Source organism: Triplophysa dalaica, chromosome 3 (genome assembly GCF_015846415.1).
Source record: "Triplophysa dalaica isolate WHDGS20190420 chromosome 3, ASM1584641v1, whole genome shotgun sequence".
Classification (NCBI taxonomy): domain Eukaryota; kingdom Metazoa; phylum Chordata; class Actinopteri; order Cypriniformes; family Nemacheilidae; genus Triplophysa; species Triplophysa dalaica.
Genome location: NC_079544.1, coordinates 19028180 through 19040848, shown reverse-complemented (window position 1 = coordinate 19040848; position 12669 = coordinate 19028180). Strand labels below are relative to the sequence as shown.

Below are 12669 nucleotides of genomic sequence, written 5' to 3'. Positions count from 1 at the left end.
TGTATGTACACAAAACCAATGTTTGGTCAACAACATTTTTCTAAAAATCTTCTTTTGTGTTCTGCAGAAGAAAGAAACTCATACAGGTTTGACATGACAAGAGGGGGAGTAAATGATGACAGAATTTTCATTTTTGGGTGAACTATCAAAATAAGCATTCTTATTAAAACTCTTTATTACTGAACCAGTAAGACTAGAGACTTCTGTGAGTGAGTAGCATCAGTTAGACAGGCACAGTCCAGCATTGATCAGCTTTTTAGTTATTGTTTTAACGAATTCCAGTTCTCTTTCCTAATACTGTTTGATGACAACACAAACATATTTTATAACCACTCCCTTAGAATTGTTTTCCTCTTCTATGCTGGAGTTTCCTTTTACGCATTACAGCGTTCTGGGCTGAAAGAGACATTGTATCTGAAGATACACTTTAAGAGAATCCTACACACTCAGAGAGAGAGAGAGAGAGAGAGAGAGAGAGAGAGGGAGGGAGGGAGAGGGAGAGAGAGAGGGAGGGAGAGGGAAAGAGAGAGGGTATGACCATTATATGTTATTAGTGTGGTGGATGCTAAAAGCTTTTACTGTTGACCAGATGCTGAGCATGTACCAGCATGTGTGTGTAAGATGAATATTAGTAACCATGGAAACAGCAGAGATTTAACCTACAAATGTGAAACCATAGTTACAATGCCAACGGGTCAACTGATAAATGAAGTGAGAATGATAGAAGTCTGCGACTCACAGTCTGTGTGTTTGCTTAGACCCAAAAACATAAGACTGCACAAAAATGCATGATAAAAAATAAATGAAACTACAAAAAATGAGGATGAGTACATTTATTAAAGACTTCAAATACCCATAATGTATTTTTGAATGACGACACTACGAAACATTTCCTGTAGAAGAACATGAATAACAATGAAAGGGTTGTTTCGCATGATTTTCAGGAGAAATTCAATTACTGATATACTGTCAGGCATTTGATCACCAGTGGTACCATGTACCATGCACATTTGACCACCTCAGCATCTGTTAGAGGTTTGATGTTATGTATGTGTGTGAGTGTACCGTATGTGTTTGTGTGCATTCGTTCTCCAGCCCCCTCTGCTGGTAAAATATTGTTAATATTGTAGCAGGCCTTTCAGAGCATTTTGTCATGATTCATTTGGGGTATCCATAGCAACAGAAGACTTCCATCCATACTTTTTTTGAACAGTTTTGTTTTTGTTTTGACTTATTAGTCAAAGCTTGAGAGGTCTGACAGGAGCCGGTAGAGATAACAGTTGCAGATATGATCTGAGCTGGATTTGAACTTGGATTGCTAAATGTGTTTAACAATTTACTAGGTAGTTTAAAAAAATAACAACAGATACAGACTACAGTCAAGCGAATACTATACTATAGCACACATTTATAAATAGCACAATGTTATACATAGTTCGTTTGTTCAAGATGTAAACAACACTGGTGCAGAAGCAGTTTTTTAGTCTTAAAGAAGTTTGTATAACATCTCGATTTGGTTCTTTTGTTTGTATTTTGTTTTAATGTTTATATAATGTAAAAAACTGAGATAGCTAGTTTTTCTGTACCACTGTTGTTTACGTCTTGCAAAATGGGTTTTAGTAAATTAACATTAAAATTGGGCAACACATTTAAGGACACGGTGTCCTTATATATACAATAATAATAATTTTGAGAAAGTCGTTTTTACACACATTTAATATCAGTATTCTTCTTCATGTTGGTAAGATTCAAAAACACACTTTCACAATAGTCAAAAAGCAGTAAAAAAGTCAATAAGTGTTCAAACGCCACATTTTGAGTGAATGTGAGCAAGCAATTTCAATCAATTTCTTTAGAAGTTAAATGTAATGCTCTCAGAGAGGATCGTGGCAGCAGTGTGGGAAAAAGTTGAGACACCCCAAAGCTACAGTGCTTGATATCAAAAAGAATATATTCGGTTTAAAAGTCAGAATATAAAACAGTCAGTTCTGGTCCTTGATTCTGATTGGCTGAGCCAAGGTCTAAGCCGTTATAAAATACCCCAAATTATTGCTGACCGCATTATATTGCCTACATATAATTTAATTTACTTTATTTTAAGAAGCCTTACTACGCATATGGAATAACCATTTAATAAAAGCAACAAGCCCCGTGAAGCAGTGGGTTACAGTGGATTTTATAACAGCTAAGTGGGTTTTAGGCGCTCAGGTTTGTGACACCATGCTGTTATAAAATGCACTGTAACCCACTGCTTCTTGGACCTTCTTGCTTTAACGGACACCCCGGCATGGAAAGCGCTGATATAGAGTTATTACAGACGATGCAGAAACGCCCTCAGCGTGAAAGCACAACGTGAGTCTGCTGTGCTCACAGATGCATGATAAACCCGGGATGAAGAGAAGTAAACCAGTCTTAATCTGTTTGCAAATGAAATTCACTTTCTTCAATGTCTTGTATTCACATTCGCTGTCTTGTTTCTACATAGGTTTCTGATCGTTTTAGGATGTCTGATATTGTCGATTTTAACAACATTCAGAGAACACGAGAAAGATTCTGCTCACTGGTTGGTCATTCTGGTAAGGTTCCTGTCCACAGCTGATCAATGTTTTATAAGTGTGTGAGATTGAATGTGTTTTTGAGAATTCTTCTTATTTCTCTCACTTGTAGGAAACATTTACTATCTTTATTTTTGGGGGCGAGTTTGGATTAAGGATATGGGCCGCTGGCTGCTGTTGTCGATATAAGGGATGGAGAGGACGACTTAAATTTGCACGCAAACCCCTGTGTGTCCTGGGTGGGTAAAACGGCACACTAAAGCACACTTCTATAAAAAAATAATCACAGTGACCCAAAACATTTTTAGACACTTTTATGACGGATTAAAATTGTCTGAAATTCATTGCATTTGCTAGAAAATATAATTTTTTTCAAAAAGTAACTCATTAAACAAGTATAGTATAAAAAGTATATATCATATATTTTTTTTTTTTTCTAGGATGATGTTTGGAGAAACTAGAAATGTGTCCTATTGTGTGACATAGCAAAAATGTTGAAAAAAATAATAATAATGAATGTAAATCTAGGTATATAAATAATATTAATAATATAAAATACATTTCCAAATTTCTACTGTTACACCATAGGACACATTTACCGTTTATTTGTCAGCTACCCATATTTTAAACCTAACAAAAACATGAAATGATTTGCTTGACTAGTGTGTTAAAGTTATATATTTTGTTATAACATTTATACAAAAGTCTACGTTAAGTGTCCAAATACAATAAGAAAGCTATGCCCTATGGGTAATTTCTCTGTGTTCCCAGATATCTTTGTGTTGATCGCTTCGGTACCTGTGGTCGTCGTACGTAACCAGGGAAATGTGTTAGCCACATCGCTGCGCAGTCTGCGTTTCCTGCAGATTCTTCGGATGTTGCGTATGGACCGCCGCGGTGGAACCTGGAAACTGCTTGGATCTGCAATATACACACACAGCAAGGTACACAACTCACAATGCAAGACATTGGCTTTTTAAAAATCTCTAAAATCAGAACAAAACGTATTTTGATCTACGAGTATGTCCTACTTGAGTCAATCATGTCAAGTGTACCTCCCGTACACACAAACACCCACCCCTCATAAACTGCTGGGGTGGGCAATATACACAATTCAAGACACACACAAATGCAAACACCCCTAACTGGAAACTGATGTGAACTGTAATATACAAACCCATGACACACGCGTAAACACAAGCAATCCCATATCAGTGTCAGATGATGTTACAGGTCTCATAAACAAAACTGTAAACCTATAACCGCTAAAGAAAACAAGTGTGAGACCAGCTAAAACTGGTTTCTGCTGTTTTTTCATTACGACGTATTTCTTTGCAGGAGCTGATAACAGCATGGTACATTGGATTCCTGTCATTGATCTTGGCTTCCTTCCTAGTGTACCTGGTTGAGAAGGATGACATTGCCACAAACCTTACAGACATTGACAGCCTTTCCCCAACACCACCCCCACAGGACTTTGATACCTATGCAGACGCCCTCTGGTGGGGACTGGTAAGAAATATGCACATATTTCAAGTTAAAGGAAAAGTTCATCTCGAAATCAAAATTGTGTTATTTTTTACTCACCCATGTTCAACATGTTTTAAGACCTCAAAGAGTCTTCTGAACACATATAATGATATTTTAGGGACATCCCAGACATTTCAAGGCCCCCTAATAGACATCATGGTTATAGGCGTTGTCAAGGTCCAGAAAAGTACTAAAGACATTGTTAAATTGGTCCATCCGCTCATAGTGGTTCAATTGCTTTTTTTTGAAGTGAAGAGAATAAATAACGAGTTTAATCGATATTGTCAGTCTAAGGTGCGTGTTCACGAGAGCACTTCGACGCGTGCGCATTCGGTGGGGGCAGACGCCGGCGTTCTGACAGACAACCCGGAAGCGCAACTGTGTTTACGAGCAGACGCAAACCGTACAAACAGAATTGTGCTTAAGTACTTTTCTGAACCTTGACAACAACTATAACCATGATGTCTATGACGAGGCCTGGAAATCTCTCGGATGTCACCTAAAATATCTTTATTGCTCCCTGAACTCTCTGTAAGTCGCTTTGGATAAAAGCGTATGCTAAATGACTAAAACATGAAGAGCAAAAAATAACACAATTTAGATTTTTAGATGAACCTGTGAAACAGTTGTGATTCAATTGATTTGAATGAGTATGAGCATCGTTTTGACATTCACTGTCTTGACAGTACACTCAAATGTTCATTTCCATTTTCATAACTCATAAAAAAATACCCAAAATATTTGTTTACAAAAAAGTAATGCAAGCTTCAGAAAGACACAATGATAGAATCAGAGAAGCTTTAAAAAAGACACACTGTGTGTAAAATAGATCAAATCAAATCAATGAAATTCTCAAAAACCAGCTTGGACATTGTGTCATAACTCCTATTGTGTTTCATGGAACTAAGAAAGTATGTAAAAAAGTTTTTATTATAATTCAGTTTTTATTTAGAAAAAAGAAAATAATAAAAGCAGTAACTTTTTCATAGCTGGTGTGTATAGTGAACTATGTATCTATAGTTGTATAGATCAACCTTCATCCATTTATATTGAAGCAAACTGAGTCAAACTGGTAGGAGAGAGAAGAGACATGAATGCCAATGCCTTTAAAAAGCTCATTGTTTTCCAGGTCAAAGGGATTTTTCAACTAATTTAATTTATGACACATCCAAACGCATCCACATTTGTGACATCTACTCATTTCTAATATTAGTTTGTAATGGTTATTTATTATTATCCTCATTGATAGCTTCATGCCCTGATTGCACTGATGTGATTTCACTTCTGTGTCAGATCACCCTGACAACTATTGGCTACGGTGACAAGACCCCAAAAACGTGGGCGGGGCGTCTTCTAGCCGGGACCTTTGCTCTTATTGGTGTGTCATTTTTTGCACTTCCAGCCGTGAGTACAGCTGTTTTCCTAAGTTTACATTGTTCCTATTGCTAACATTCTATCAGCATTTTAGCATCTGGTCATGAATTGTGTGGTCATGTCTAGGGTATTCTTGGTTCTGGGCTGGCTTTGAAAGTGCAGGAACAGCACAGACAGAAACACTTTGAAAAACGTAGACACCCTGCAGCTTCACTGATACAGGTAAGCAGAAACATGGCAAGAAAGTTCAGCACAAACAAATCCTTAACAACAGACCATCAACAATTGTTGCATTGTTGGATTTTTTTGTAACTAACACTTTGAATAAAATGATTTTTATATAATGCATAAATGCAAACTATATTTGTGGCTTTTATACAAGCGTGGCTCCATACTCTTTTAGGAGTCCCTGTGCATTATGGGTCATTTGTATTCTCGTATGACTTTTTGCAGCTGTGGGAGTTTAATGTTGCATTTCACCATCATTCTGCCTCATTTCAGGCTGCATGGAGATATTATTCCACCAACCCAGTCAGAGAAGATCTCATAGCCACATGGAGGTTCTATGAGACGGTGATTTCCCTGCCATGCTTCAGGTATCACACACATACACCTTCAGCACAACTCGTATTTCAAATGGAAATGGTTTTTATGCATCTGTTCAGTTTAATTACATTTAAGTTGCTCATCATTATGTTTTGGTCCCACACCCTGGTTATTTTGATGATGCACTTCACCAGTTTCATTCTCATTCATTTCCTTTATTTTTTATCCATATGTTTGTGTTTGCATGCAGAGACAACGTCATCTAGAGGTCTTCTAAAGGTTACAGTGAGGTACTCGAATGTGTGTTTGGAAAATTCACTGTTGCGTCATTGTTTAAAATCAAAACACGGCCAGGAAATGAGTTTGAACTTATATCTGTAAAAATTTGATATATGGGGATATATGAAAAGCACATGTAGAGGTGACCTCCATTTCAGGCCATTGTAATGTGTAATGCTGTAATGTCTAAAATAATAGACTCAAGTACTGTACTGTGATTTGATGTTAGTAATCCGTAAAAGAATCCGTAGAAAAAACTGTTGCACTGCCATTCTATTATACTTTATCTTTTTTAGTGCATGAGACATAAAATATTTAAAACAAATATTACCGATGTTATATTTTATGTTTTACTGTAAATGGCCTGTACCGATTCGTTTGGTTTTAGTGAATCTTGCTTCTCAGAGGCCATGTGTATTATTGTTATAAATGTGATGTGGTTAGATAATTAAAGGTGTTTTTTTCTACAGGAAGGATCCTCTTGAGGTGATGGCTAGGTACGTGTGTCTCTCTCTCTCTCTCTCTCTCTCTCTCTCTCTCTCTCTCTCTCTCTCTCTCTCTCTCTCTCTCTCTCTCTCTCTCTCTCTCTCTCTCTCTCTCTCTCTCTCTCTCTCTCTCTCTCTCTCTCTCTCTCTCTCTCTCTCTCTCTCTCTCTCTCTCTCTCTCTCTCTCTCTCTCTCTCTCTCTCTCTCTCTCTCTCTCTCTCTCTCTCTCTCTCTCTCTCTCTCTCTCTCTCTCTCTCTCTCTCTCTCTCTCTCTCTCTCTCTCTCTCTCTCTCTCTCTCTCTCTCTCTCTCTCTCTCTCTCTCTCTCTCTCTCTCTCTCTCTCTCTCTCTCTCTCTCTCTCTCTCTCTCTCTCTCTCTCTCTCTCTCTCTCTCTCTCTCTCTCTCTCTCTCTCTCTCTCTCTCTCTCTCTCTCTCTCTCTCTCTCTCTCTCTCTCTCTCTCTTCTCTCTCTCTCTCTCTCTCTCTCTCTCTCTCTCTCTCTCTCTCTCTCTCTCTCTCTCTCTCTCTCTCTCTCTCTCTCTCTCTCTCTCTCTCTCTCTCTCTCTCTCTCTCTCTCTCTCTCTCTCTCTCTCTCTCTCTCTCTCTCTCTCTCTCTCTCTCTCTCTCTCTCTCTCTCTCTCTCTCTCTCTCTCTCTCTCTCTCTCTCTCTCTCTCTCTCTCTCTCTCTCTCTCTCTCTCTCTCTCTCTCTCTCTCTCTCTCTCTCTCTCTCTCTCTCTCTCTCTCTCTCTCTCTCTCTCTCTCTCTCTCTCTCTCTCTCTCTCTCTCTCTCTCTCTCTCTCTCTCTCTCTCTCTCTCTCTCTCTCTCTCTCTCTCTCTCTCTCTCTCTCTCTCTCTCTCTCTCTCTCTCTCTCTCTCTCTCTCTCTCTCTCTCTCTCTCTCTCTCTCTCTCTCTCTCTCTCTCTCTCTCTCTCTCTCTCTCTCTCTCTCTCTCTCTCTCTCTCTCTCTCTCTCTCTCTCTCTCTCTCTCTCTCTCTCTCTCTCTCTCTCTCTCTCTCTCTCTCTCTCTCTCTCTCTCTCAGACACACACACTCTTATCTCTCGCTCATCACAAAGATTTACTGCATCTCTGAGAACAGTGAGATTAATGAATGTGTGAAATGTGCTTCCCTAAATAACTCCTCATAACCACCACTATTAATTCAGTGCCAAAGGCGAGATGACCAGCAGAGCATGCGTGCACGGGTGTGTGTGTGTGTGTGTGTGTGCACGTGTTTGTGTGTGTCAGAGAGAGCGGAGATGTCATTTCTCAGTCCTGGGACATACGGACAGTGGTTTTATATGTGATATAACAGAGACCATTAGAAAAGAGTGAATTATGGACCACTGATAGATGATGGTGTCAGAGCAGAGCGAGAAAATGTGTGCGTGAGAATGTAATGGATGGCTGGACGTCTGACGTCAGTGTCACCGTGTGGAAAATGATGGGAATTGGTAATAATCATCTAAGAATGACAGTGATGGACTGTGTGTATAATAATCACGGCAGCAGTTGTCCTTCACCTGGACTCTGGCCTGACACCCCAATTATTAAAGGAAGAAAGATTTAGAGATCGACATTAGGAATAGAGGAGTATCTGAAATGAGAGCTGGGCTTGTTTGTACAACCCGTCCCGAGACCTACAATCCATGTTTAGTCCAGATCAGAGCTCAGATTACACATTTCAACTGCTAATGCCCCATTGTAAAACACAAACAGACATTTACTTACGCACATATTTTGGTGAAAATGTGCAGTAGGTGGCTGGGAAAGTTGTAGCCTGACATTATCACTTCCAGCGACCTACCAAAACAAGTCTATCATGGAGAAATAGACCCATAAACACACAGAGCCATTGTTTTTATCCTAGGCAAATGATAAACTGTATCGTATAACCTGAACATAACCATTGAGCATCACAAGAACTATATAGCAAAACCTGTACACACAGATATTATAGAGATAGTTCACCAAAAGATAAATCTTCTGTCATCTTTTACTCAACCTCTGGACATTTCAGACCTGCATGACTTTCTTCTCCAGAACACAAAAGATATTTTGAAGAATGTTGGGAACCAAACAACGAAGTTACCCATTGAATTCTAGTGTATGGACACAAAACCAATGCAAGTCATTGGGTAGTCAACCGCCTTTGTTCAGTGACCAACATTCTTTAAAATATCTACATCAAAATTGACGCATGTCAAAAAGCTACAAATCAAAGTCAATCAAAGTCCCAACTGAAGATCTGCACCATACATACACACATATTCAAACATTGAAGTGAAAGTGCCATTGTTAACTTTCATGAAACATTAAGGGTGGTGAGGACATGGAGACAAAGGACCAAAGTGCAGACAGGGAGGTAAGGGGCAAGACTAATAAACAAGATACAAAAACACCCACGAGGGGGTAACATAACAAAACATGGAAACAAGACCAACTAAACTAACGGGAACAAAGACCAACGGGAACAAAGACCAACTAAACTAACGGGAACAAAGACCAACTAAACTAACGGGAACAAAGACCAACTAAACTAACGGGAACAAAGACCAACTAAACTAACGGGAACAAAGACCAACTAAACTAACGGGAACAAAGACCAACTAAACTAACGGGAACAAAGACCAACTAAACTAACGGGAACAAAGACCAACTAAACTAACGGGAACAAAGACCAACTAAACTAACGGGAACAAAGACCAACTAAACTAACGGGAACAAAGACCAACGGGAACAAAGACCAACTAAACTAACGGGAACAAAGACCAACTAAACTAACGGGAACAAAGACCAACTAAACTAACGGGAACAAAGACCAACGGGAACAAAGACCAACTAAACTAACATGAACAAAGACCAACTAAACTAACGGGAACAAAGACCAACTAAACTAACGGGAACAAAGACCAACTAAACTAACGGGAACAAAGACCAACTAAACTAACGGGAACAAAGACCAACTAAACTAACGGGAACAAAGACCAACTAAACTAACGGGAACAAAGACCAACTAAACTAACGGGAACAAAGACCAACTAAACTAACGGGAACAAAGACCAACGGGAACAAAGACCAACTAAACTAACGGGAACAAAGACCAACTAAACTAACGGGAACAAAGACCAACTAAACTAACGGGAACAAAGACCAACTAAACTAACGGGAACAAAGACCAACGGGAACAAAGACCAACTAAACTAACATGAACAAAGACCAACTAAACTAACGGGAACAAAGACCAACTAAACTAACGGGAACAAAGACCAACTAAACTAACGGGAACAAAGACCAACGGGAACAAAGACCAACTAAACTAACGGGAACAAAGACCAACTAAACTAACGGGAACAAAGACCAACTAAACTAACGGGAACAAAGACCAACTAAATTAACAGTATCAGACTATTAACACATCACTACATAATAAACTAGACTCACTGACAAGACAGGAACTCACCCACATGACACAAACAATGAACCAGCACAAGACAAGAGACACGAGGTCAATATAAAGGGAAACAAATCAAGAGGGGACAGGTGCAGGCGATAAACTAATTAACACTAACTAGGACACAGACGGGCAGGAACAATGACAAGACCGGAGAGAGTATGGCAACTAATAGGTGCCAAAATAGTCTCTCTCCAACATAAAACAAGGGATCCTGTCTGATTCCGCCTCAAGACCAAGTAATACCTGACATGGTGAGGCGGAACCATGACAGTTAACGGTATTGTGCTCCGTTCATCTTCCTGTCTGTTCTCACGTTTTCTCTCCCTTCCAGTATGTCCGATGGGCTCTTCTCTACAACGCACACACATAAACGCACACAAAGTTACCTTTCAATGGCTGAAACCCTCTCTGACACAGTTTGAATCGACGGATAGTGTGTGTGGGAAAGTGTCGTGTCAGTAACTGTTTGGTAATTGTCTGTAATTGTGGAGCATTTTAATCTCTTAAAGATGTTTCAGCCTCTCTCACCGCTTCAATCTTCTTCTTTTCACTGTACTCAAGAGAGACTGTGTGTGCCGCAGTGCGTTGTCCCTCTCCCTATGTGTGTGTGTGTGTTTGTGGGGGTATTTGTGTGTCCGTCCTTTGGGACCCTTCACAGTAGAATGCCCTGCGTTGTTTCTTGGGAAGTGTTTGGTTACTCCTGCAGGAAGAGTTTGTGTGTGTTTGTGTTTGTGTGTGGGTGCGTGTTTGTTTCTCTCACAGGCCTTTGAGATATTACGCATTAGAGAAATTTGCTTAACTTCATCTGTTATTCTTTCTCTCTCTCTATTAGCCAGAAATTGAGTTTGTTGGATCGCGTGCGCTTATCCACTCCAAGGCCGTCGACGGTGAGGGCGCGCGTGATGATGCCCTCCACGAATCCTGAGAACGTGCCAGCGGAAGCGGCTGAGGAAAGTCCATCAAAAGAGGGAAAACCGGCAGGGTTTAGTAACAGAGATAGATTCAGGACTGCTTTTAGAATGAAGGCCTACACCCTGAGACAAAGCTCTGAGGGTACTGACCATTATATAAAATATAAACAAAAACACACACATACATTTTCACATAACTCATGAAATGCAAATCATCTTGCGTTTGTCTTTGTAGACACAGGTGGACTGCCTGACCGCACTCCTGATGAGAAAGGTTTCCCGCCTGATATACTGATGGAGGACATGATTCCAACTCTCAAATTAGTAATAAGAGCAGTGCGGTAAACATATACCAAATCCTTTTCCACTAACCGTGCAGTCACATAAATACTTAAAGGGATAGTTCCACAGAAATTAAAATTTACTCATCTTCATGTTGTTCCAAACCCTGCATGACTGACTTTTTTACATTAAACACGAAAAGCTTAACCTAATGGACTGAAAGCCAAGGTCACCCTTCACTTTCAGTTTCCCATATACAATGAAAGTGAATGGTGACCGAGACTGTCAGTCATTAATATTCTTTTTAACATCTCTACAGAGAAAAGAAAGACACAAGGTGTTTAGAACACGATGAAGGTGAATAAATGCAAGAATTTCCATTTTTGTGGATAAGTCTTAACTGATACTGGAGAATCATTTGTGTTTGTAATGTGTGTTTAAGGATTATAATGTTCCTGTTGAATAAGAAGCGTTTTAAGGAGACTCTGAGGCCATATGATGTGAAGGATGTGATTGAGCAGTATTCTGCAGGACATCTGGACATGCTCACCAGAATCAAATATCTACAGACACGGTATCACACAAACACACGCATATATGGTTGTCAAATAAATATTATAGAAAAAGTTCATAATCTATTTTAAATATACGCGACGCTGAACAAGGAAATAAGCAGCATTAACGCTTCATTTTAACCAATAATTTCATTATGATTTCAGTCTTTGACATGGCCTTACTTAATACAATAAATAAAGTATGAAGGTTATATTTCCACTGAATGTTTTTTTTAATGATGTAGGATAATTTTATGTAGAAAACAGTAAATCACACAAAAATGACTTCAGATGTGTTTTCACATGAAAAACTTGCGTTAAAAAATAAAACACACTTTCAGAACTTAGACGCAAATGTGTAAAGAGTTATCAAAAGTTGACCTTTAAATTTTATAATGATGTGTTCTTTTTGTTTAATGTTTTATGAGGAATTGTCAAGTTAAATAGTTTCCTGTACTACTTGAAAACATTTTTTTCTTATTTACTTTTCAGAATAGATCTGATTCTGACACCTGGACCAGCTCTTACTCCAAAACACAAGAAACCCCAAAAAGGACCATTTCCATACTCCAACCAACAGTCACCCAGGTAACAACACACCTGCCAACAATGGAAAATCACATTATCTAGTCAGATGTTTGTATTTTATTTTAAGATAAACCTCAGACAGGGAAGACTTTGACACCTTCCAGAAAATG

At 39.1% G+C, this 12669-nt stretch overlaps 1 protein-coding gene across 3 annotated transcripts in view; it reads left to right on the top strand.

The window, feature by feature from the left end:
* Positions 1-12669, top strand: part of kcnq3 (potassium voltage-gated channel, KQT-like subfamily, member 3) — a 32798-nt gene that overhangs the window by 16613 nt on the left and 3516 nt on the right. For 2 of the 3 annotated variants that reach the window (XM_056744327.1, XM_056744329.1), the window contains exons 3-14: positions 2486-2576; positions 2668-2794; positions 3327-3499; positions 3894-4067; positions 5379-5489; positions 5586-5681; positions 5961-6055; positions 6755-6781; positions 11057-11277; positions 11371-11476; positions 11860-11991; positions 12464-12559. In XM_056744327.1, the coding sequence (XP_056600305.1) occupies positions 2486-2576; positions 2668-2794; positions 3327-3499; positions 3894-4067; positions 5379-5489; positions 5586-5681; positions 5961-6055; positions 6755-6781; positions 11057-11277; positions 11371-11476; positions 11860-11991; positions 12464-12559 (1449 nt within the window). The remainder of the gene's footprint in view (positions 1-2485; positions 2577-2667; positions 2795-3326; positions 3500-3893; positions 4068-5378; positions 5490-5585; positions 5682-5960; positions 6056-6754; positions 6782-11056; positions 11278-11370; positions 11477-11859; positions 11992-12463; positions 12560-12669) is intronic. The other variant, XM_056744330.1, reaches the window with a different exon arrangement.